This window comes from Pinus tabuliformis, chromosome 6 (assembly GCF_031772625.1).
Source record: "Pinus tabuliformis cultivar Carrire ecotype Pingquan chromosome 6, CPIR1, whole genome shotgun sequence".
In the NCBI taxonomy this organism is placed as follows: domain Eukaryota; kingdom Viridiplantae; phylum Streptophyta; class Pinopsida; order Pinales; family Pinaceae; genus Pinus; species Pinus tabuliformis.
In genome coordinates, this window is record NC_142292.1 from 59,123,524 (window position 1) to 59,150,673 (window position 27,150).

Here is a 27,150-nt window from a genome sequence, read left to right on the forward strand (position 1 = left end):
ATGAGAGCGGACATGAATGTGTAAATGTAGGTTGGCTAGCAAATAGGTATATTTATCTTAACTTAAAAATTCAATATCTCAACAACCACCGGGAATTTCAGGGCAAGTGATAGCTCCTTAGAAAGAGGAAAAAAACCTCTTTAAGATGGTCTAGGATTCATTTTGAAAAGATGCCTCCAAGGTGCCCAATTTTATTATTCTTTGTGACTGCTCTTGAATTTTTAGTGCAAAAGGTGATTAGGACAGCAAGGGCTTCTTCTTTGTCACCAGGTGTTTTTAAGTGAGGTCTCCACATGTTATGTCTTTAAATATCATGTCATCAAGTGATCTCCAATTCCTTCATTGTCCATGTCATCAAATGTAATGTCACCATATATGTCATCATGATAGTGCAGTGATATGTCGTTAACCATATGCAGCATTCAATAATTTGTTAGAGCAAGGGCTAGATCATCACAAGGAGAGCTTCTTCATCAAGAGTCACTATGAGCATCAATAAGGAATTCTTCATCAAGAGTAAGGACATCATGATGATTTCTAGGGCGGCTTCATCACGAGTAAGGATACAAGAGGTTATAGTGTCTTCATGGTTAGTTCAAGGACATTTAGGACAAGACTTCTTCTTAGTGGCTTGACATCATAATGGCATCATAAATAGCTTGACATCTTCATTAATGGTATCCTTATCAAACAAGAGGGACTTTCCATCATGAGCAAGGACATCATCATAATATGCTCATCATAATATGCATGAGGCTATGCTATCCCAAGAATATTTGCCATCCCAATAGTACCATATTGACATCAATGACAACCTTGATTAACAAATAATGATGAACAAATATAATAAGTAAAGATATAACATAAGCAGTTATCATGTAAGAGAATTTGAATTAATCTTTGCCCTAACCAATTCTCAACAATTTTCTTAAGCAAATTTAATTTCATTTCCTTGCTAATGTCCTACAATATAGTTTAGTTTCATTCACATGCAAGTATCATCTAGCTTGTTAGTTTAATTTTGTTTACTTGCAACAACAATCTAATTTCAATTTTCATTTCATTGTCTTTTACATGCTAGTTTAGTTTCATTTACATTGCAAGATTTCTAATTTCAGGCTTCATAGTTTCATGTTCATTTGATTTAGAACTTGTTTCATTTGTTCAATTTGCAATTTTATTTACAACTTTACTTTTAGTATTTTTCACAATTGCAATTTATCATTTTGCTCATTAAAATTGACCTCCAACATAAGTTGGTTCTATACAGACTAGGATCCCTTCCTTAATACTCTTTTCTCAAGTTTGTGAAAAAGGTAAACACATGATCAAATAGTTTAGGTTCGGCGTGTCCAATGTTGGAGTTCTGGCACATGGGTTGACTTGGTGGACTAGGTGGATACTCATTAATGAAGCCAAGCTTTTCCACTTGAGGCCCCTTGCAACCTATAACAACCCCACCCAAAGTTCTTGTGCAAATAGCATTTGTAAATACATTGTAAATATTTCAAGCAAAAAGGTATTCAGAGGACATGGATTCCAAAACTGGGAAGGAAGTCACTTGCTTGGGATGTTACGGTTCCGTGTGCAATGAGGAAACTTGAAAAATGGAGGACAACCATTAAAAGCTGGTTAGTGCATGACTTGATAAAAAAGAGCTCTTGAAAAATAAATGAGTGACAATAGGAGGTATGCAGGCCCACGCTGCTTGGGAAGCAACCACAAGAAAAAGGATAGGAACTTCAAGGAGGAACGACGCGTTGTAGGACAGGGCAGGATGCAATAATAATGGTGGTCGAGAGAGAGACCAAGAAAAAGGATGGACGCGAGTGAAGAAGGGGGGATTAAAAAAAAGAGAGGAGAACCAGAGAGACAGACATAGAGAGAACCGGGGAAAATTGAGATTTAGCAAGAGATCTCTGCAAGGAGCGTTGAAGAGAAGAGAAGAGAAGGGGATTAGCTATCGATCCTTGGAGGCTATGGGTTGAGTTGCTAGTCTCTGGAGCCCTGTAACAAAATCACTGGAGCCTGTAACAACTTGGGTCCTTGGAGGTTGTGGGTTGAGACAAAAGTCTTTGGAGCCTTGTAACATCTTGGGTCATTGGAGGTTGTGGGTTGAGATGGAGTCTTTGGAGCCCTGTAACAGCTTGGGTCCCTTGGAGGCTATGGGTTGAGATAGTAGGCTCTGGAGCCCTGTAATAGCTTGGGTAGAGGCCATCTTGAAGCAGAAGCTGAGGAATACCATAATGAAGACCAATTGTTACGACCTTGATGGCATAGTGGATTCTGCGACTTCCTAGGAAGGGGGTGAATCACTGTGTGTGCACCTGTGGGTGAGGTTGGGCACCTCTAGACTCTCGGTGTCGGCCAAGTAAGAAGCTTCCAGTTGGTGGGATTGAGGAAGGAAGTCCTCTAGAGTCCCTGAATCAGTGGCAGCTTGGTGCGTTAGTATGTCAAGCAAGCAACCCCCCATACTCTGGATTCTGGTTTGGGGGTGACGACTGCAAGTAAGTGTGGCTGCAACTGTCTGCAATTGGGTGGAGAGTTCTTGTCCCAGATTCAGTTGCCCTGCATGTTCCAAGATAAGTAACTGTGTATACTACTTAACTCATGATGAATGATGTTACTATGTTGTGGATAATGGTTTGAACTTATAGACTACACTGTGATGATGAAGCTTGCATATGTGTTATATTCCTTGTGAAATACGTTAGCGTGATTTTTATACATGTATGTATACGTGCTAAATATATGCATGAATGTGCGAGGAAGCTGAAAGTGAAATATGTCTAACAACTGCTAACGGTAGACATGGAACATTTGGCACATGAAAAGCATAACAAATCGCATGTTAATGAAGACTAGGTCATATTGCAGTACCGAGTCTAGATTTACGCTAATGCTTAGCTGAGTGAGAAATAACGTATTAATAACTCATTAAGAAAAGGACGGAACTCGTTGTAAATCACGACTGAGCCATGAGAGCTTGGATTTACACTTGAAGAATGGTGGGTTTCAAGACCCTTTTTATTAATGTAAGATTACATAGAAGACCCTCTGCATAGCAAGGTTGTACTCACTTGAGATTTATTCGTGGTCATGTTACAAGTTGCTTTGTTGCTCGACTAGAACGACTTTAAGGTCAAAGGGAGTTTTTCCCTGGTATCAGTTGAACCACCAACTTTACTTGAATGTCCTTCAACCATGCATTTTCAGCAGGTTGGATAGCTGTTGTTGGTGTCATAGGGTGGCTGTTGAGGCACTTGAAGCCCCTTCGTATTGGCATGTAGCTATTTGCAGGCCTGGCACCGCGTCTGGCACCATCGGTGTGTGGCAGGCGAGGTGGATACCTCCCTAGAGTCTGTGCCAAGTCTATGGTAAGTTGAAGCAACAAAACTTATGGCTTGTTGACTTTTAATATAAAAATACACAAAGGTATTTTGTAATAATAATTTATTTTATATATAAAATGTACAAGGATGTTGAATGTTACAATGAGGCCTTGCTTATATACCTAGCCAGGTGTCCTTTCATCACTGGGCATGTTTTTTAGACATGCCTTTTCACTTAACTTAATGACTATTTAACATAATCAATATTTGATTATTTATTATTTACATTATTTATATTCATTTTATTTTATGTAATTTATATTTGTAACATTGCCCATTCCTTCAGAAGCTTTGTCCTCAAAGCTTTATTGAGAAAAATTCTCCCTAATTTCACACGTTGTTCGGTATGTATAATTCATCATTATCTCGAAATCGAAGTTTATCCATTTTTCCTTCATATATATAAAATAATTTTATTTTATTTTATTTATATATTATGATTATTATTATTATTATTATTTTAAAGTATCTTTATAAAAATCTATCATAACGTAACTTTATAATTTTAATAAAGTCACTTTAACAATTTTTATAAAGTACTTTATGATTTATTATAATTCTTTTTGTTTATTTATATTTATGAGCAATAGGTAAGTCTAAGTCGGCATAACGCTTCGACTAGAGTCGTGTCTTCACCTCGTTTCGATAGGGCTCTCATTCAATCAAATCATAATTTTCCATAGTCCTTGGTTTGTTGATGATTATGCTGGTTTTGAAGATTGCAACCCTCAGGTTGTCTCCAACCCTCACTCCAACCTTCGATACAAGGTTGCAGATAACACCGATGCCACTGGTTTTCTTGATAAAAACATGACATTATTTTTCACTAAGAGGCTTTTCATCTGTTGTCACCATAAAAGTTTTTTTTTCTAAACCTGAATAGTTTACATTGTTCCTAGTCATTGGTCCTAGATAGGTGTTAAGTCATTTTATGTTTTAATGGGTAGGTGATGGGTTAAGAGTCTCAAAAGTCTCATTTTCATATCCAAATAAAGTTTAACAACCTTATTCCATGTCTTAGAAGTCTCACATTCTGTTTAGAACTCATATCTTAAACCATTTTGAAATTTTTTTGGAATTAGCCTCGAAACCACGTTTTCGTAGCGCAGACAGTGTAAAAGGTCTGTTTTGCGCTACGAAAATGCTGCTCTTTTCGTAGCACTTTTCCTTGAAAATACACTAAGCTCGTAGACAGTGTTGTCAAAACATCAATTCGTTCAAATTCTGTTAATTTTTCATTATTAGGTGTCAACTAGGAGTCAGTTCTTAAGCATGCAACCATCCAAATCCATCATTTCAAATGTAGGGGTCATCATGATAGGTAATTTCAAATTCGAAAGGGCTGGTTGGTTTCTTATTGCAGTTTGCATGCAAACACTCAAACAGATTGTTTTCAAATGATAAGCTTATGGTAATCTCTTACCAAAGCTTCTCTCATCTATAATTCAAGCGAGGTTGATTACCATTAACAAGCGAGGCTGATAAACAGAAATTCAAGCGAGGCTGATTTGTTATAGGAATTCAGAGGCAAAGATGACAGAAGAAAGGAAAAGCCACAGGTTTGGTCATTGTTTAAGAATAGAGCCTGAAAGCACTGAGGTCTTAGCCAGAGATAAATCAATAATGTAAGCCTTCAAGAAAACAGGATGTTGGAAATTTTGTGAAAAATTGTAGGGAGGACACACTTACATGACAAAGGAGTTTGCCCTACATTTCACTGGCTCAAACACAAAAATTGGAATCCTAAACTTGCCAATTACTCCTGAGATCATAGCTTTGGTGACAAGAGATTCCTAGGGGGCAAGATAGATGGTTCAAAAACTTCAGATTTGACATGGAACCATGTAAAGTGTTTTTGAAGCCAGAGTTTGTAGAAACAAACTTAACCAAGGCAATTCCAAGGAACTACATCAAAGACATCTATGCCAACTTGCTCTTCAACATTCAAAGGTATTTTACCTATGAGGGAAGATATCATAAAGTATATTCATATTATTTTAAACTCCTGTTGCATTTTACTGGTATGATTTCTTTAGATTTGCCTTTATTCGTATATTGAAGTATAGCTAAGATGGGAGATAAAAGTGCCAATGAAATCCCAAGGATATGAAACCTCCCTTTTTCATCATGGTCTAATTAAACTAATAGTTTTACATGAACTCAAAAGGATCAACAGAGAATGGTCTTCATTTTTGTTTTTATGTGGTTTTGGAATGGAAAATCAAGATACAGGCATTAACCCTAAGGCTAAAGAAACTCCACCAGCAGAAATCAGTAAGCCTGTAATGACCAGGTCAAAAAGATTTGTTAAGCTGAAACCTAGAAAGCAGGTGAAAGAGCAAGTGAGTAAAGCATCAGTGGTTATTCTTGAGACTCCTTAATATACAAAGGAAAAGATAGCTGAAGTTAAAGAAATGACACAAGAATAGTCAGCTAACAAACCAGTTCAAAGGAGATTCACTAGAAGTCAAATTGCAAAGAAGGGTAAATCAGTGATCTCAGGAGAAAGTCTAGACTTAAAAGGTAGTTTAAATGATATTTTACAAGCCATTGATATTGAAGAATCCCCTTTGGTGCAGGCGGATTTCATAAAATCTGATGAAGGAAATCGAAGAAGATGAAATCTTCTAAGAAACTGGAATTTGAGGATGAGGTTACAACATTTGTGTTCAAACCCAGAAAGCCTTTAACCAGGCAAATCTAAAAAGATGCAAGAGTCCAATATTGAGTTAGGGAAAACAGAGGAAGCTTCCATTGTTTAGGAAGAGTTGATAGACCTTTCATCACAAATACCTGAAGTTGACAAAAACAGAGTTTTTTCCACTCAAACAGAAAAAACCAGTTATGAAGAAATGGAAGAAAGGTTAAGAGTAGCTAATAATGAAATTGCTAGACTAAGGAAGAGAGCAAGAAGGCATGCTGCTGAGAAGACAGATTTCAAGAGGATAAAGGCTCTCTGGGAAGTTGAAAAAGTTTCCAAACCAGAAATAGTCAGTAGTGAAGCTCAATACTTTACTTGGACTATACCTGCAATTAAAGAAGCCAGATTTGTAAGGATGATGAATGTTCAGTTGAGAGCTACTAATAGGAGATTGAAGAGACAGGTTGAAGACCTAGAAATACAGTTAACAAAATCTGAAGAGAGGCTACAACAACAATGAAATAGGTATTTTCGTAGTGCAGTCATTTCATCAATGCCAACAAAACTACTCGAAGATAAGCATAAAGGCTTAAGGGCTAAAAAGGACGAACTTTGTCTCCTTATTTTTAGGACAGTTAGGTCATGAATCAACAAGGTTTGTAACAGTGTTGGAGGCATCATAAAGGTCGAAGATATGGATTAGCAGCTGTCAAAGAATGTATTTAAGTCATAGATAAGGTTGTTGAAACATGTTTTAGGAGTTTCACTCCTATTTGTATTAGGACTCCTAAAAGACAGTTAGCTATCAGTTTGTAATTAAGAAGTTTGTTTTATGAGTAGATAGGTGTCAATTTTAGAAATTCGAATTCTCCTAAGGATGGATCATAGAATCCAAGGTTGTAAAAACTCTATATGAAGCATGAGATCGAATTCCTCAGGGTTGGCAATATTATTAGCAAAAGAAGCTGTGTTATTGTAGAGACTTTGTTTTTCAAACTTAATATAGAGATCAGTTTTACTACTCAAGATTCACAAGGGGTTTATGTGTTTGATATTTCTATGGCCTTTTTCAATTACTTATTTGCAGTGGTATGAGCATGTGTTACTTAGAATTCATTGGAAAATGCTCTAACTTCCTTCACATGCTTGTAAACTGTGTTTATTCACTGTGTTACTGTTTCACTTATAAACCTAAACTCCAAGTGCCTTGACTTCCATGTTTAGCTGATTATGATGTTTTGTTGAAGACTATCTTGACTCCATAGCCCAATAGATGTTTGCTAATCTTTGATTCAACCAGTTATACATTTTTGTCCATTTTTATTCCTAGAGTTAGCCATCTAATCATTAATCAAAAATCTTAAACCTATTGAGAGAGCCCTCTCAGGTTGAGGAGGCTAAGCCTCAACCGAAAGATTGGTTTGAAAGAGTTACTTAGAGTCTACTTGATCAATAGCCTATCAGGGTCAGATTTTGTGATAACATCGTCCATCCTAGGGCATTATTACAGGAAGTTACTTTATTTTCAATTGCTTCCACAAAGGATCCATCGTGGGGGTGTTCGCTAGTGTTTTGTCGGTGTCTAATGAGTATTAGTTAACACCATTTCAAATTCTTCATTAGTAGCCTTTTGCAAATCTGCTCATGGCATGGCCCCAAATAATCTTTCAGTAAATGGTACCTCTATTTTCTTGACCTTCTTTTTCACAGTTTTTGCCTTGGCATCGGTCTCCATCTGGGCAACTTTATCCTTTGCCTCAGGAATTCCATTTTCAGCACCAGTGGTAGTTCCAGCTGTTGGTCCAACAACATTTTTGGTATCTTGCATATTAACATCGACATTGTCACCAGCTATAGATGTACCATTGTTTTGTGCATCATTTGTCTCCATTGCAACAATCTCCTTGCCATCATTTGATCCCTCTTTCACACTAGAAACATGGAATTCTATTTCTTCTTCCTCAATCATAGTTGCAGAATCAATTGAAACTATTCCATGCTTATCCAACTGGACTCTTACTTTCAGCTTAGCCTTTTCACCTTTTGAAGTCTGAAAAGGACTAATCATGTATGAACATATCAGTGCAGGCGCCCGAACTTGGTTCACATCTTCATATAAAATGTCTGCTGTGAAGGTCCCAGACCTTAAGAATGTAAAAAACCTTTGTATTTGGCAATGCGTTGCCTCTAGGAAACACAACTTTGGTTTGCTGTTGCTCTAAAGTTTCATCTTCACACTCGGGTAGAATCATCCCAGGCTAAAGCAATAGAGAATGAAAAACTTTCTTGAACCTAGAATTCCCGCACTTTGAATGTCGGACTAAGTATAGCACACTAAAGAGCACATCCTCGTGTCACACACTTGCTTGCATTCATAGTTCGCGTCGGTTCTTTTTCAAAAGTCTCGGTCAATATTTTTAACATTGCAAGAATATGAGAACCCGAGCCAACAACTTCAACAGCATGAATCTTATTGACAATAACTCCTACTTCAATCAAAGCCTGCACGCAGGGCCCTTTCACACGCTCAAGCATCGATTGTGCGAGTTGTTCAAACTTGTCTCATTTGATAAATTCCCTAACATCTTTTTCATCCATTAAACACTCAATATTGAGAGGTGCCTTAGGGTTAGCACTCAAGACTTTCTTCAACTTCTTTTTAGGCATTTTGCTGATAAATTCAAGGAGCAATATGAGATAGACATGCGATCTAATGTTTGAGCCAGTCAGAGATTGCGGACATTGTAAAGAAGTCGTTGCCCCTGGACATAACTTTGACAAAATAGCTATAAAATTTTGGACTTGCGTGACATCCTTCCCTTGTAATTTTAGAATGATGGCATGGGGAGGAACACCCGCCCTTGACAACATATACCTAGGGTTTGCAACATATACTAGACCACACTTAAAGTGGAAATTCCTATCCTGCTAGTAGGATAGATGATGAATGACGCCACCACTTACTTCCAAGAAGTAATTAGGAGTTATAGAATGCAAATATTGGACTTCCAAAGTAACCTTCAGAGGAACGCTACCTCTCTCAACCTCTAAATCCTTAGTCTTTCCAACATTATCATCCAGAATAAAATGCTTGATATTTTTCAGACTGAGATCCTTGTCTTTTGCCAATGCCAGAATTTATGCGATAAAATCCAACATAGCTCCAACTCCTGCTGAGCATGGGCCTCCCCCAAAACCAACGTTGTCCATTTGCAACAAAAGGTTCGGGCTAATGTTGAAGAAACTATTAGCACCAAATGCCCCCTGTACTTTTGACTTGAGTTCTTGTGATGTATCAATTTCACTCATGGAAGTGGATGGTGTTGCCAAGGATTGAATACCCCCAAAAGGCAGGATGTTCTCACTATGCCCAGAGCTCCTTAGCCAAGATGTTAAGGCAATCACTGGTGACATAGAAAACTGTTGTGCTGGCTTAAAATTTGATTTCTCTGAAGAAATAGGAGACTTTGGAATTAAAATAGACATTATGCTGAAAGTTGTCCACTTCTGACCTTCTCCAAATCCAGGAGGCAATTTCCCCCCTTTCAACTTTTTTGCATTGCTTGTTATGCTCTTAATTGGCAACACCTTCTTGAAAGTCCTTGGCTTTGTTATAGAAGGCAATGGATTTGCTAAAGAAGGTGATGGCTTTGTTAAACAAGGTGATGGATTTTTCTTTTTGGTGACTGAAGAGCTTAGACTGTTATCCCCTTGATTTGAAGGTTTCTTCTTGGAATTAATTTCAATTTTAACAGATTGAGTTTTTCCATTTATGTCTTTCTTAACCAATCCATTTGGTTTGTTCTTTACTGCTACATTATTTACATCACTATCCATAAGGGAACCTTTATTGTTTTAGATTGTCTCTTGTTGATAAAGGTTTCTCATCTTCAGAGTCGTCACTATCCATGGGGGAAATTTCACTGGGAGATTTTGGTTTGTCTTAATGCTAAAGGCTTCTCAACCTTGGAGTCAACACCGCGCATAGGGGAACCTTCACTGGGTGGTTTTGTCGACTGTTTAACCTGAAACGTCATACACAAAGGAACATCATCATCTGAATCATTCTTAGACTTCACAGATTCTGTTTGTGTAGATTGTTTAGGCTGAATAAATTTGCTAGTAGGCAACAAATTGCAATTTTTTTTGAATCTCTGGCCAATGTGTTTTCTGTAGCTCCTTTTCGCAATATAGATACCTCATAACTTAAAGGTTTGCCATGTTTAGAATCATCAATGTTTTCTTTAGCATCTTCCTCATTGTTATGATATTGTTCATCTTCTTATTTTTCAAGATTGTCTTCATCCACAACATCTTCATCTGGATCATCATCTTTACTTACATAGTCTTCATCGACATCATTTTCATTTGAATCATCCTCTTGACCTACATAATCCTCATCTTGGTCAATATTATTTTCATATTCATCATTCTGATCAAAATCCTCTTCTCATGCTTCACCTTGTTTCGTTTCCTCACTGTCGCTATCATCTTCCTTATTATCGCTTTCATTTAGACGTGCTATAACTTTTGCACATGATTTTTCTAATTGTTGAAGCTTTTCTTGGATTTATTAAACTGCTCAATGAATTCAGAACGTAAACGTAATGGCATATTGTGCAACGGATAACGTTCAAGGATTCACATGGTTATATTTTGTGGCGGATAATGTTTAAAGACTCGCATGGCTCTGATACCACTGAAGCAACAAAACTTATGGCTTGTTGACTTTTAATGTAAAAGTACACGAAGGTATTTGTAATAATAATTTATTATATATATAAAATGTACAAGGATGTTGAATGTTACAATGAGGCCCTGCTTATATACGTAGCCAGGTGTCCTTTCATTATTGGGGATGTCTTTTAGATATGCCTTTTCACTTAACTTAATGACTATTTAACATAATCAATATTTGATTATTTATTATTTACATTATTTATATTTATTTTATTTTATGTAATTGATATTTGTAACATAAATAATCCACGTAGGAGCACCTATGTCTCCCATCGTGGCATTCTCTACCCGTGGGAAGGGAAGTCTCGTGGGCCAGGAACTCGCTAGAGAATTTGTCACTCAAGCTCGAGAGGGATAATGTTGTAAATCGTCCTAGGCAACCAAGGGCACCATAGTGAACCCGTAAAACGTATTTGGAGGTCTACCAGACCCCTGAGAAAGAGCTATAGCTAGCAAGGCTAGTTTGGGAAGTTTGTGCGGCGACGGAGCTTGTAGCTGGTGTTAGTTCCAGCCTTTGCAGCCTATCACCGGGGATCAACATGAGCTCTTACTATGTCTGGTTTTGTTATATGTTTTGCACATGATGTTCAACACAAAACATGTTTCAAGTGCTTCTATCAGAAGGATCTCGGAAAAATCTTTCCAACGGCATATCACACTCCCGTAACCGGTTCCTGGATTAGAAGAAATGAATGAGTGATTCTTGGTTATGCATGTTTTTAGATTTCGAGCTATTGGAAATGAATTTCCCAAATTTGAGAGAGGTTTTTCTCCAACACTACCTTATCTACAAAAACCTCTTTCAGTTTTGCAACAGGTGTTATGGTTTAGGAGATACGAGTTCATCTTCAGCACCTATTTTCAGAAATTCGGCCCAAGTTTAATGTAACTAATTCTATTTTGAAGAAAATGGTTGAGCTCAATCCCTTAGTACAAGGATGAGAAAATGTATATATCCTATGAATTTCATAGTGTAGGGGTTGGATTTTGGTAGATGGTTGGACTCTTGGGGAAAAGTTTTGAGACTCTATTGTATTTTTTACTTCAGCATTTTGGCAAAGGAAAGACCAGGGTTTTGCAGCACTGTTTGGAATTCATGTGGCTTTATGTCTTGATGGTGTGTTTCTTTCAGTACTTGTAAGTTGTTATGTGTATCATTTTCCTTCTCTCATCTTCTGCAATTAAACAAATGAAGTGTTAAGGTAGAATCCATAATTTGTATGCTCTGCTTTTAAGTTTGTTTGATCTTCTATGTTTTCTTCTGTTTAAGGAGAATTCTTGAGATTTCCTTGCTCTCCTTAGCTCCTCACCTGTCTGATCTACTCACCTCATTTGCTTTTAACGCATCAAAACAATTGCCTACCTTGCTCCAATCAGACCTCTGCAGAAACTGTGTTTCATCCCCGCACCCAAAATTGCCTTTCCCTTTGATTCAACAAAAAACCTCAAAAAATCAACTTTAAACCTCTGCACTTAATACCTAGCCTAAGATTAGTTACAATTTCAGTCATCTCGAGCCTCATTGATTATATTTTCCGAGATTGACCCGGAGAGAGCCCTCTCCTGTCCTTGTAGGGCTAGCTACGAGGCTGAGCGTGGTTTGATGTTGCCTTGAGTTTTGCCTTCCTCAGCCTGAGGCAAATTCGAGCATTAATATAGTGGCGACCATACTGGGGAAGAAAATGGTTTGCTTGTTGATGTCATGTGTTTTACAAGCTACAGATGGAGCCTGAAGATTAGCCAGGTAGCCTTCGAAACGCTTTTGCTTTGCATTAGCGGAAGTAGATAAACGCTGCTTCAGTCAATCTCCGGTCTAGCTTGTAATCGTGACATCTAACTTGTTAATTGCCCCAGTACATGTATCAAGTTCAGATCTGATTGTTGATGGTGGACAACGGTCAGACACATATGAAGGCTGAGACATTCACCTGGCGACTCCAGCTCGATCCAGAGATTCCAGTGCTCACTGATCCATTCATGCAATGGTAGGGTATGTGGCAAACCCTGCACTTTGTGAAGTTGTAAAAGAAATTAGAGATCAGTTAGCAGATTTTGAAATTGATGAAAGATTTTTCAGTGTCGTGCTTCAATGTTTAAAATCTCCGAAGTTTCCTCTTGAAGCTAAAACGGGTGTCTGTGAGTTAATTGTTGAAAGAATTGAGAAGGAGATTCAGTACTTACATGATCAGATCCAATCATATGAATTCCGAGATCCCAAAAAGTTCTTGGAAACTCTCCCTCCTTCAGAACAAGAAACAATAGAGCTGCCCGTAGATGTTTGCATTGACAGTTTGCAGTTGGAGGTCTATGTTGAGGAATTAGGGCAGCAAACAGAGTCTGGTTTCTTTGATCTTATTGCAACATACATGGAAATTTTTTTCAGTTTGAATGATAGATCAAATTGTCTTTTACACAACCAGACTCATTATGTGCATGTAGGGCTGCATGCAATTGCATCTGTGATCTGGTTGACGCACTCTCAAGCAGCATTCTTCTCAGATTTACTTGATTGGTTGATATGGCATTACAACATTACTTGATCTATCTATTTTGCAGCAAAGTAGGTTAGATTTGTACATAAATAAGCTGCCCGAGGCATCATTTCAGTTTGCGGTATTTGTTTATGTACATGTTGCAGCATGTATATGTTTTTGGATTGGTATGAGTTGTTTTGGGTTTGCAGTTGTTTGACCATCCATGCCCAATGGAAGAGGCACTGTCTACTTTCCAGAGATCGGTATTTGTTTATGTACATGTTGCAGCATGTATATGTTTTTGGATTGGTATGAGTTGTTTTAGGTTTGCAGTTGTTTGACCATCCATGCCCAATGGAAGAGGCACTGTCTACTTTCCAGAGATCTGTAGTTCTTGGCACCTCCAAGGAGCTACCATCCCCATTGGAGCCGATGTTAGTTCCAGTCTTTGCAGCCTATCACCAGGGATCAACATGAGCTCTTACTATGTTTGGTTTTGTTATATGTTTTGCACATGATGTTCAACACAAAACATGTCACAAGTGTTTCTATCAGAAGGATCTCGGAAAAATCTTTCCAACGGCATATCACACTCCCGTAACCGGTTCCTGGATTAGAAGAAATGAATGAGTGATTCTTGGTTATGCATGTTTTGAGATTTCGAGCTATTGGAAACGAATTTCCCAAATTTGAGAGAGGTTTTTCTCCAGCACTACCTTATCTACAAAAACCTCTTTCAGTTTTGCAACAGGTGTTATGGTTTAGGAGATACGAGTTCATCTTCAGCACCTATTTTCAGAAATTCGGCCCAAGTTTAATGTAACTAATTCTATTTTAAAGAAAATGGTTGAGCTCAATCCCTTAGTACAAGGATGAGAAAATGTATATATCCTATGAATTTCATAGTGTAGGGGTTGGATTTTGGTAGATGGTTGGACTCTTGGGGAAAAGTTTTAAGACTCTATTGTACATTTTACTTCAGCATTTTGGCAAAGGAAAGACCAGGGTTTTGCAGCACTGTTTGGAATTCATGTGGCTTTATGTCTTGATGGTGTGTTTCTTTCAGTACTTGTAAGTTGTTATGTGTATCATTTTCCTTCTCTCATCTTCTGCAATTAAACAAATGAAGTGTTAAGGTAGAATCCATAATTTGTATGCTCTGCCTTTAAGTTTGTTTGATCTTCTATGTTTTCTTCTGTTTAAGGAGAATTCTTGAGATTTCCTTGCTCTCCTTAGCTCCTCACCTGTCTGATCTACTCACCTCATTTGCTTTTAAGGCATCAAAACAATTGCCTACCTTGCTCCAATCAGACCTCTGCAGAAACTGTGTCTCATCCCCACACCCAAAATTGCCTTTCCTTTTGATTCAACAAAAAACCTCAAAAAATCAACTTTAAACCTCTGCACTTAATACCTAGCCTAAGATTAGTTACAATTTCAGTCATCTCGAGCCTCAGTGATTATATTTTCCGAGATTGACCCGGAGAGAGCCCTCTCCTGTCCTCGTAGGGCTAGCTACGAGGCTGAGCGTGGTTTGATGTTGCCTTGAGTTTTGCCTTCCTCAGCCTGAGGCAAATTCGAGCGTTAACAGCTGGGAGGGTTGTCAAGCTCTCCGTTTAAGGCACTACATGATGCAAAGTCGGAAGCCTTCGACTGAGTCATGGTAAGAATGGGAAGGAAAGCCTTGTTGTGACTCAAAGGAAGGAGGCCATGAACCTAGAAGAAGTTGGGCTAACCATATCCTCGATGGTCAAAACCCTAGTCAAAGGAGATCTCAGATTGGTGGAGCTATATTTCCTTCACGAGATTGGTTAGAACGATAGGGTAGAAGGCCGTAGAGCTGGAAGCTAAGAGATAATGTAAATTAGAGCAGGGGACTTAGCGGATAAGAGTGCACCGGGGTTCTGTCGAGAGACGATGACAGAGATTTCTTTGTTACCCGAACTGTCAAGTAAGGGCGGGCTGCCATAAAGGGGCTACCCCAAGGGCCCGAAAGGTTGGAACCCCAGGGGGGGGAATATGAGCGAATGACTCCTTATAAGAATCCGGGTTTGAAGGTCTCGTTCACTAAGGGGGGACCCAATATGAATCCAGTCACTGAAGGATCCTTTCTTCCCAGTAACCGTTTTCCCACATTAAAAGATATTTTAATTGAAATGAAAAGAGGGAAATGTGCTCAATGATCTATAAAATAGAAGGTTTTGGAGGGGTCCATAAGATCTATAAAAAGAGGAGGAGGAGGCTATTATAGGACATCTTGGATTTGATTTTTCTTCTTGCATGAGAGGTTTGAGAACCCAATTCTCTACTTCATTGTAGCCCCAGGACGGAAACCCTCAGGTGATTTAGTGAGATTGGGTGAGTACCCATCTCCCTTTGGTGAATTCATACAAAATTTACTGGAGAGCTTGGCAGTGTCAGTTCAGTTCAGTTTTGGTGGAGGGCCAGTGCAACATTGGAGCAAATTCTTGAAAACAGTTCTATATCAGCTCTATCAGTTGTTTGAACATGTAAAAACCCCAGTTTATATATTACCAATAAACCTGAGAATATTTCTGCTCTTTCTTGTTATTTGCAGTTCTTTGTTGCTAAATTTTTACGTGGTAATCTTCTGTTTATGAATGGAAATTTTATATGAAGAATTTTTGAGTTAAAATTTCGAGAAATATCCAAATATTTGCATTTGGAACATTACATTTATCTTTTTTGTCGTGGACGTTGCAATTGGAGAAACTTCAAAATTTTGAGTGTGGCGAAAGCCTGACCAAAGGCTGGTGACCAGAAAACATTGCTTTGATACCGATGTAACAAATAGAGTTCGCACTCAATGGAATATTCAAAGTATTTGGAATATGTAAATATCCATTATAGGACAAGTAATATTTATATATAAGAATGTTGAATGTAGAAGAGATATGTTATCTTACAAATGTGGGCCTTGTTTATGTACCTAGGCAGGTGCCCCTTCATGAACAGTGATGTCCTTTTAAGACATGCCCTTTCATAATTAACTACTTATTAATCATTATTTATTATTTATATTATTTATACATAGTTATGTTCATAACACTCAACAATTTTTATTGCAGAAATTATTAAATAAAATTCTAAATTGCCATGAAAATAAAATCACTGGTATTTAACTTCTAAAATAAAATATTTGTAGCGGAAAAGTAAAATGAGAGATCAATCACATCACAACAGTAGATATAGACAAAATGTTAAGTAACGACAAGTGAAGATTACCATCATTTCAACATGAAATGATCCTATAATTCAATCACTGAATTCAAACTTAAACATTACCTTGGTCAATACTACATGTTGTGTGGGAAAGAAATTGGAATAAACAGCAATGCTTTTTCTTTGTTTCTCCTCTTTGTATCCCGACCCAAAGTGCAAAAGACAGGACATATGCAACTATTGTAGGCATCCTATACTATAAAAACCATTTGCAACTGTATGTTTTAATTACGTTATTGTTTAACTGCATGTTTATCTATATTATTATCAGGCTTTTCTAGTTCTAAATTTTTTATTAAGAAAGTAGAAGCCTTGTTTTTTTTATTTTTTATTTTTGTTCATTTTGTATTTATCTGGTCTGCTTAGAAATTGTGTTGTTAATGAATTTGGAGTGATGATTATTTTATATTACAGATGGACCGTCACAAATATGTAAAAGTAGCATATCATGGCTTCAAGGAAATGTTGAGGGAAGATCGTTTTGCAACTTATGGAAACACCTTATTACAGGAATCCTTTGATGAACCTGATTATGCTCTCATTGATACGCTATTCTCCCTTGCTGAAGCATATTTGTTTGCTCAGCTTGTGGAGTTGAAGGATGTTCATCCAGAGAATCTTCCTGCAGGCACTGAGTATGAATTATGATGATTCTTGAATAGTAACTTATGGCTTTGTATGCTGTAATTTTGAAAGAACAGAAAAATTAATTGATGGTCATCAAAAGTGGTCTTTGTGACATATTGCTTTGTTATTGATTGGACCAAAAATGATGCTGAGATCTCTGCTTATGTAGTTTGTACGGTTGATATCCTTTTCTTTTGGCTATGATGATATGTAAGTTTACTGTCCTGATCTTTAAATGCCCAAAATATTGTTCTTGATGTTTGGAAGCATCCTCCACAAGCAACAGTCTTGGCCAAATTACACCCTGCTTCAAAAACAAATTCCATCTAGAATCTCAAGTAGTTAATGCTGTTAAATATTCAGGAGAAGGCATTCCATTAGCTTTGAAATCAATACATAGTTTTACAAGGCTTGAAGAAATTTTTGTACAATCTCAGGTTATTGTTGAAATATGTAACTAGGTTCGGTCTTCATAATGACATATGTAATTATGATTTTATGTATTTGATGAAAAAGAGAAAAATAAAATTATTATTGTTATTCTTGAGGCATGAGTTTCATGCTCAAGGTTATTTGTTTTATAGGTCAAGCATGTTAGTTTTTGGTACCATCTGAAGTGCTCTAGCCAGCCTTGAAAATTGGTGGAAAGGTTAAGGCACACAAGTTCTAAAGAACCCAGAAACCGTTTGGTGAAATTCCACCCGGATTGTATTTTATTAAAATAATTAATATTTTTAATGGGGTTCCTAAGTCTAAACTTAGGGAAATTAAAATATTAATGGGTATTAATCAAAATAGGGGTGAGAACAATGTTGCACGAAGCGGGGGCGAAGCGGAAGCGTTTTTTGGAAGCGGGACGCGGAAGCGTCATTTTCCAAAAATCTAGGAAGCGAAGCGTCCACGGAAGCGTCTGCTATATATATATATATATATATATTTTTATATTTTTTTGCATTTATACTCAAAACAAACATCCCAAATAGCAAATTAATTGTAGAAGACATGAAAACATGCATATTTTTGCATAAATCAAGATAGATATAACATCCATTGTACATTAATGATTAATTATTCGAGCATCAACCATTTAGATGCATCAACCATCTAGAATATAGATTCTTCTCCTCTTGTCTAGCCTTTGCCTCTACCTCGATTGCCTAGGGATATTAGTCAACATTGCCCAATTTTGATCAAACTACCTAATTCAAGACTTAAAATATGGTAGAAAAAGCTTAACATGCTTGATCGATGATTTTGACTTGATTGAAAGGTAATTTTTTGCTAAGGGCGTGCCGCGTGACAAAGGAGTTCAAAAATTAACACCACCAACACTAGGGTACATATAGGGTTTGGTGCCCGTGCTCTTGATTAAATGCTAATCGCATACCTTCATACTTGATATAATCTAATGAAATGCCACAATCCCATTCGTCACCCTAACCCAAGGTGGACCCACCCTCAACAAGCAAACTCACCTAAAATTAAAAAAAAAATTGAAAAAAAAAACGATTTTCTAAACGCTTTTTTGGAAGCATACAGGAAGCGTACGCTTCCTCCTTCGAAGCGCCACGCTTCCGACGCCCGAAGCGCCGTACGAAACGTGCTTCAGCGCTTCGGAAGCAGCAAAAAATTTGGAAGCGGTGCTTCCGAATTTCGGAAGCGCGCTTCCGGCCAAGCTTCCTAGGCGCTTCCGTACGGGATGCGCTTCGGGGCTTGGAACCGTGGGGGGGGGGGTGCTTCGGCAACATTGGGTGAGAATGATCTAGAAGGCGGACCGAGTCATGTTTTAATCTTAGCTGTTGATTAGAGACTTAATTTCAGTCGTTGAAGTCTCAACAAGAAAAGTATAAGGAGGCTTGGTGTTCATTTAGAAACACACAAAGAGATTAAGGAAGTCGATTTTCTCAGGTGAGAAGTTTTCAGGAGGAAAATCGATTGGGGAGATCTTGCAAGCAGAGGGGTAGTGATATTCTGGGAGAAGGACTTTTTGGAGAATACAAGGCAGAGAAAGGACAAAAGACGTCTAGAGAAGGGCAGACGCTGGCCTACGCAGTGATGACGCAGAGGCAACGCAGTCAGTGAGGGGAAGTCGAGTTTTTGCAGAGGGAATTCTTAGTTCAAGTGCCAGAAGCCAGGGTGTGAGACTGGAGTCAAGAAAGTTGAATTCTCAGCAAATAGAAGATCCAAAGCAGAGAGGCAGCGTAATACCCAGGAGGGGTGACGCAGAATCTACCCAGGGTGACATAGTTTGACATAGAGGCGATCAGACGGTGACGCAAAGCCTCCTAGCGCTGAGGATTAGTCATTGATTTTCCAGTGGTAGGGTGAGATTATTTCACCAGTCTTTTTGTCCAGTATTTTCTTTGTAAATGATTGCTAGTTGAGCATCCTAGATTTGTATTCAGAATTTTCTCCTGGATAATAATAAACCTTTAGAGTTGCTGCATCGATTTTCCCGCATTGGGTTTCTCTGGGGACTGTTTTGTCCAAAAATAACTGTGTCCTATGTATCTTGTTCTTTGCTCAGTTTCATTGTTTAATCAAATTTAAGTAGTGTAGGCTGCAAAAGTGATTTGCTTCAGTACTTAGAAGAATAACTTTATGAATGTAATTAAAATCAAGTAGGTGAAGTAGATTCAGATTTGCTATAGTAGGGGTTCCTTGAGGATTAGAAATTTTCACATGGTATCGGAGCATTGATTTTGAAACAGGGAAGAGCAGATCTAGCATTGAGCATAGAGGCCAATATCTGCACTTGGCAACAATTCAAATCCCCTTGAAGGGATTGCGCAGTCCTTGCTGGGAAGCAGAGATTTCGAGGAAATCTCCCTCAGAGAGTCGACAGAGGTACGATTTCCAGTTCGTGAGTTTGCAGAGGCAGAGGGAGTGACGTAGAGCCTTAACGCAATGCTTGAAGGGCGTTGTTTTTGCCGGGGCAGAAATCTGTCGAAAAAAGAGCGAAGACACATAGAAGGGGAATTTTCTCCTTAGAGAACTTTTTGCCAAAAAGTTCGAATTTCTCACTTGCTAGGAAGCTGAACAGTGACTAAAGGAGTCAGTTCGACAGTTGGGTGAGATGGCATCACATGGGCTCAGAGATCAGGACAGGTTGGAAGGTGCTTCCAACTATGTCATATGGAAGACTAGAATCTTAGCTGTTCTGCAAGAATATGATCTCGAAGCCTACATCAAAAGTGTTGTAACTTGTAGCTGTTCCTGCTGACAACGATCAAAAGAAGAAGTACAAGGTCGAGCAGGGGAAGGCGAAGAGGCTTATTCTCGATGGAGTTTGAGATCATGTGGTCTCATACTTGTAGGGCAAGGATACAACCTGAGAGATGTGGGAAGCTTTGTCTTCTCTGTATGAAGGCTCTTCTGAACAACGGAAGATGTACCTAAAACAAAAGTTGCAATGGACATTGATGCAGAAGGGAGAAGGGGTTAACTCCTATCTTCAACGTCTTCAGGATACAAGAGATTAGCTAGCTGTAGTGGGGTCCACTCCTCAGTCAATCGCGATGGTGAGGATAGCCCTGAATGGAGTCTCAGATGAATGGCAAGTCTTCGTCCATGGCAGCAGTGGGAGTGGCACGAAGACCAAGGAGGAGGAGGAGAACATAGCTCTAGTATCAAAGGGACAACAGAAGCAGACACGGAAGAAGGACATTTCGAAGGTGAAATGTTTCAGTTGTGGTGAGATGGGCCACTATGCATCCGAGTGTCGTTTGAAGAAAAAGGATAAGGATGAGAAACATGATCCTAAGGCTGCTCCAAGAAAGATTGACAAAGACGAGTTTGACATGAGTGCCCGCGTATCTCCAGGAGGGAGATGGGGCGATATTGAGTTGTAATCAGGAGGACTGCATGTGGGCAGGATCCTTGAGGAGTCCACCTCTTGGATCAATTCCTTGCTACGGGAGCCCAAGATACAACAGTGGCGAGATGGACTTGGTGCCAGATGATGTAGTGGATTGTTTGGAGGACAGATGCAGTAGCTGGAGACCAGAGACTGATTAGTGCAGAGCAAGGTTGGTAGCAGTGCAGATGGCACAATGCAAGAGTCAGCAGCAACGCAAAAGATTCAGAGGGTCAGAGACTAGAGCAGTCAAATTCCAACATTCATGGTATTATGCTAAATGCAGTTAGGTTCAGGATGTTTTTCAGTTGCTTCTTTCAGCAACTGAGTTGCAGTATGAATGTAGTGTTAGCAGTGGCAGCGCTAGCAGCATAGCAGATGCAACATTTGAGAGGGAGCTATAGTACAGATGCATCAATGGCAGTGGCAATGTCATGGGCAACAATACAATAGCAACAACAACACAATGTTGGTGGTAGCAATAGTGCAGAAAGGAGGTGCTTCAGAGACAGAGCAACATGCAGGTGGACATTGTTGCTAGAGCACTTTCCTCGCTAAGAGGGAGAGTGTTAGTTTTTGGTAGCATCGGAAGTGCTCTAGCCTTGAAAATTGGTGGAGAGGCTAAGGCACATGAGTTCTAAAGAACACAACAACTGTTTGGTGAAATTCCACCCGGATTGTATTTTATTAGAATAATTAATATTTTTAATGGGGTTCCTAAGTCTAAACTTAGGGAAAGTAAAATATTAATGGGTATTAATCAAAATATGGGTGAGAATGATCTAGAAGGCGGATCAAGTCATGTTTTAATCTTAGTCGTTGATTAGAGATTTAATCTCGGCCGTTGAAGTCTCAACAAGAAAAGTATAAGAAGGAGGCATGGGGTTCATTTAGAAACACACAGAGAGATTGAGGAAATTGATTTTTTGAGGTGAGAAGTTCTCAAGAGGAAAATCGATTAGGGAGATCTTGTAGCAAAGGGGCAGTGAGATTTCGGGAGAAGGACTTTTCGGAGAATACAAGGCAGAGAAAGGACAGAAGATGTCCAGAGAAGGGTTGACGCAGAGGCAGCACAATCAGTGAGGGGAAATCGAGTTTCTGCAGAGGGAATTCGAAGTTCAGGTGCTATAAGCCAGGGTGTGAGACTGGAGACAAGGAAGTCAAATTCTCAGCCAACAAAAGATTCAAAGTAGAGAGGCAGCGTAATACCTAGGAGGGGTGATGCAGTAGCTGCCTAGGGTGACACAGTTTGATGCGGAGGCCATCAGAAGGTAACGTGGAGCCTCCCAGAGTTGAGGATCAATGACTGATTCTCTAGTGACAGGGTGAGATTATTTCACCAGTGTTTTGTCCAATATCTTCTCTATAAAGGATTACTAGTCGAGCATCCTAGATTTGTATTCAGAAATTTCTTTTGCATAATAATAAACCCTTAGAACTGCTGCATCGATTTTCCTGCATTGGGTTTTTTTGGGGACTATTTTGTCCAAAAATAATTGTGTCCTATGTATCTTGTTCTTTGCTCAGTTTCCTTGTTTCATGTAATCAAATTTTAGTAGTGTAGGTTGTAGAAGTAATTTGCTTCAGTATTCAAAATAATAACTTGATGAATGTATTTAAAATCAAGTAGGTGAAGTAGATTCAAATTTGCTGCAGTAGGGGTTCCTTGAGGATTAGGAATTTTCAAAAAGCACCCATTGAGTGCTTCTAGGGCTTGTCATTGAGTCTACAAGTCAATTGAGTCATTGTCATGTATGGAAGACACTTTTGGGCATGTTACATATTGTAAAGAAAATTTATTGGAGTCAAATTTAGAGTCAAAGACCCTCCAAGACCTCGTCACGATGCAAAGAACAAGTTGGCTTCTATGAGGGGACAAGTTGGTCTAAAGTTAGCAATCTACCTAGAGAAAGACCTCTATATAAGGGAGACTCGACATCACTTGAAGGACTCTCTCACCACACACAAGTTAGATCAAGGAAGAGAAAAGGGTGCGAAGAAGAGAAGAACACGAAGGAAAGAAGAGTGAAAATTTTGGACTATTTTTGGGCTACTACTCTTCACACGTGCGAAGAAATTGGGGCTCCTATTGTAGCAGCTAAAGCCGAAATTGCAATTAAGGTTAGGGCGTAAATTTTTCATTCTTTGCAAGCCGAGTTTCCAAGAAGAAAGAACCAATCCAAGTGAACGTGAAAAGAGAAGGAAATCATCATCTTACACACGTGCAAGGGTTAGGGTTTTTACAGAAGAAATTGCTAGAGGTCGAAGTTGCAGAAGAGTCTGCTGGGGGTCGAAATTGCAGAAGTTGCTGAGGTCGAAGTTGTTGGAAGGAAAACTTATCAAGGAGGAAAGGTTTGACTTGGTCTTGGAGGGGTCTTGGTCAAGGGTCATAGGTCTTGGAATTCGTCAATTGAAGTTCTATAAGAAGAGAATAATTCTTGTGGGTTTTCCTCTAAAGTGGAGAGGTTTTGGCCCTAGCTGATTGCCTATATCTTGTGTCCTCTTGTCTTATTGTTCTTTATGGTTTGGTAGCTGTTTGATGAAAAGAACACTAAATATAATCAATTGAAAGAAGAAGCTAATTAAGTAAGTAAAATACATCACAAGCAGTTATCAAAGTAAGAGAAATCACCTAATTAAGTTGCCCTTAGATTTCTCAACAGTTATCATACATACAAATAAATTAATTAATGTAGAAGTAGCTAATATTGCATTGAAGATGTTTAAGGAAGGCTAATAATGTATTTAAGATGGAAAGGAAAGAAGCTTTATTAAATTATGATGGTGTCTCTTAGACACTTGACAAGGTTAGCTGGGTCCCATAGAAGGTCAGTGAATGCTTATAATGTGATCACTTGTAAGACTTATAGGCCACGATGACGATATGTGTGGTAGTTATCAGTACCTGTAAGATACTTTTGGGCTTGAGGACAAAGCTAGATTCTTTAATACTGATGTTTAGATTATTTATAACAGATACTCAACACATTATTATAGGAATGTTAACAGGATCACAAACAACTATGGGGCAAGATGTTAGAGGATGATGTTTAGTGTTTTGGCCCAGGAATTGTTGGTAATTTCTCAACATCATCAAGATGGACAGGAGTAATGTCCCAAATGAAATTTTTGCAAGATATTGCTTCAGAAAATTATGCTGTTAATTTAATTAAACAATTTGTGCAATTTTGAATCACAATCAACAAGAAACTGAGAATATAATCTGCAACTGAAAAATAATAAAGATAAACATGCAGAGAATCTCAACCTTATTTTATTAATATAAGTAAGTTGATACAAGAGACTGAAAATGGTTGAGATGATGGCCTCAACAAGATCTACAATAATGCCGCAACTGGCCTCCAAAATAAATTGAAAATCAGTAAGTTGCAACTTGTGAATTCTGGATGAATTCACCAAGGAGAAAGATGGGTTCTCACCCACTCTCCCTTAATCACCCGAGGGTTTCCGTCTTAGGGCCACAACTCAAATTGGGAACTCTCGGTTCTCCAAACCTCTCTACAAAAAAATACTGAACTCAAGGATGTCCCAAATGATCTCCTCCTCCTTTTAAAGACTCCATAGGTAGATCTCCAAGCCTCCAAAAGCATCTTATTTTATTATTATTTTAGAAACTCCTCCATTGACTTTATCTTAAGTGACTTTTTAATTTTATTTTATTTCACTGAAGTCACTTTTGGCTTTTTTCCTCCAATTATTTATTTCCCCCTTTTTAATTAAATGACTAATTAAAGTCATTTTTAATCTGGGAAAATGGTAAATCCCCTATCATACTCTTTTTGACCATTGGAAGTCACTTCTAAGCATCCCATCTTGTAGATATTTTCGTTCCAGTTCCAATGAGCTATTATATTGAGGTATTCCATCAAATATTCCTCCTGGAATGCATCTCAAGCGTAATTAATTAAGTTAGGCCCAATAATAACGCTGTTTTATGAAAGTTGTCAGAATGCAACGGAACAAAAGGCAAGCTGTGCGGATGATGGAACATTGCCAAGCAAATGCCATCAGAGCCTCTTGCCCCAAGATTGCTTTCCCTCAAGCAATCCATTCTTGTCCATTGTAGAGGCATCTGCAAACTGATACTAGGGTCCCATATGAACCATTGGATGACATCATGCCTCCATGCAATCCAAACATGAATGGATCCCCCAATACCTGGATCCCAAGACCATTTCTGACTCAACTTGCCATCATTGGATCCACCTAGATCCCAAAGTTGCCATGGCCAATTATCTTCTCCCATAGCCCATGGCCTTGTCTCTAGTCGTAGATGCTAGTCCACCAATGGAATACCGACTCATCATTTCTCTCCAATCCAACCCATGGCATAAACTAAGGTCAATCTCACTATGTTGATGTTGGGCTAGTTCTATTGGAGTACTAATGAATTGTCGGCCCACATCCCACTGCCCACTGGAACATGCAGTAACCCTCGCACCTAAGGGCTCCTGTTGTATTGTGCCCCTGACTAAGAATGATACTCCATCAATAGGATACTAACTCACGATCTCCCCGCCAATCCAATGCATGGACACCAGTGTATGGAACAAGTCTGCTATGTTGATGCTGGTGCATGCTCAACTCTTGTCGCTCTATCTGATCAACCAAGGAAATCTTTGTCCCTCTCTCTCGAATGGATAAGGGTGTGCGAATGGTGTCACAAGCCTTATCTATGTACTCATTGAGAAGGCTGCCATCAATAAATACTGCAACTCTGTTGGCTACCACTACACCTATACCAACATGCAAGAATGAATTGTGTGTAGTCTGTGTATGCATGTCAATAAGTAATTGTATTATTGTATAAAATTCTGAATGGTGAGTTACATCCCCTCGAACGGTGTGCCTAAATAGGCATTGACTGGTCACGAGGGTTGATTGGTCATGCCTTTTGACCTTTCATGGTCTCTATTAGTCATTTGTCTCGCTAGCATTGTGCTCTGATCTTGTGGAGAGATAGCGCTGTTAATCAAGGCCTTGCTATGTAACAATGCTGGTTAGTATGATGAGATGCGATGAGATAAGCTGAAATAATAGCTTATGAGATGGCTTACCAATCCAACTCTTCTTATGAGAATTCTTTAGTATGAGAATGTCAAAGTACCTTGTATAGATTATGAATACCTCCTAGTTAAGAGGGAGTGTTGAAATATGTAACTAGGTTCAGTCTTCATGATGACATGTGTAATCATGATTTTATGTATTTGATATTAAAGAGAAAATAAATTTTATTATTGTCATTCTTGATGCATGGGTTTCATGCTCAAGGTTATTTGATTTATAGGTCAAGCACCCATTGAGTGCTTCTAGGGCTTGTCATTATGTCAACAAGTCAATTGAGTCATTGTCATGTATGGAAGATCCTCATGGGATTATTGTATCAAGTCAAAGAAAATTTATGTAAAGTCAAATGTGTCATATAGACCCTCCAAGACCTTGCCAGTAAGCAAAGATCAAGTCAACCTTCATGAGTGGACAAGTTGGCCTCCAATCAGCTATTCGACCTGTTACCCACCATTTTGTGGGTAATATCCCTAGGAGAAATTTTTTCTTCGAGATGATCCTCAGCTGGCAGCCAACAACGCCTTGCAGCCACCAACTAGCTCAGTGTGCCATTTCTCCGCTACCTGAGCTAGCCATGTGGTCCCTCGCCCATCTGCCATGATCGTATGTTTGAAGGTGTGCCTCCCGAACCTAAAGGTATGCCTTGTCATTTGGAAATTAAGTATTGTAGTTTGCTTATCATGGACACTTCTGGGCATGTATTAATGGGGGGATTTGGCGGAAATAATGGGCTAGGTCTGTGCTCTTGTCCCCTAGACCCCTTTTGGGTATTAACCTTGGATTCTAGTCCCATGGGATCTCTTTTATTGACCATTTGGCTCTAGGGATGGTATCTCAAGGGAAGCCTCGATTTTGGTTGCGTGGTCCCACTCCCTTATCTGCTTATATTACCCCCTTTTCATTCATTATTACCCCATTCCTCATTTCTCCCGCCTGCGTTCACATTTCTCCATTGGGTCCACATAGGGTTAGCTTGCCCCTTCCCCTTACCTACAACTTGAGTCATGGCTTGGAATGAAACTTGAAGGTTGATGCAGTTGAAAAGAAAGATAAAAGCATATATGGCCACATTCAACAAGAAAATGTACC

The 27,150-nt window shown here is 38.7% G+C and overlaps 1 protein-coding gene and 1 pseudogene across 8 annotated transcripts in view; one reads left to right on the forward strand and one right to left on the reverse strand.

Moving 5' to 3' along the window:
• The window catches only part of LOC149257211 (uncharacterized), a 571,530-nt gene that overhangs the window by 117,529 nt on the left and 426,851 nt on the right, over positions 1 to 27,150 (forward strand). For 6 of the 8 annotated variants that reach the window (XR_016256691.1, XR_016256690.1, XM_089413724.1 and 3 more), the window contains one exon: positions 16,905 to 17,125. Coding sequence is in view for 6 of the 8 variants with exons in the window: in XM_089413724.1 (XP_089269850.1) it covers positions 16,905 to 17,125 (221 nt within the window). In the remaining 2 variants the exon portion in view is untranslated. The remainder of the gene's footprint in view (positions 1 to 16,904; positions 17,126 to 27,150) is intronic. The other 2 variants (XM_089413730.1, XM_089413738.1) reach the window with 1 other exon arrangement.
• LOC149257212 (heat shock 70 kDa protein 14 pseudogene) lies at positions 7,616 to 12,752 on the reverse strand (annotated as a pseudogene).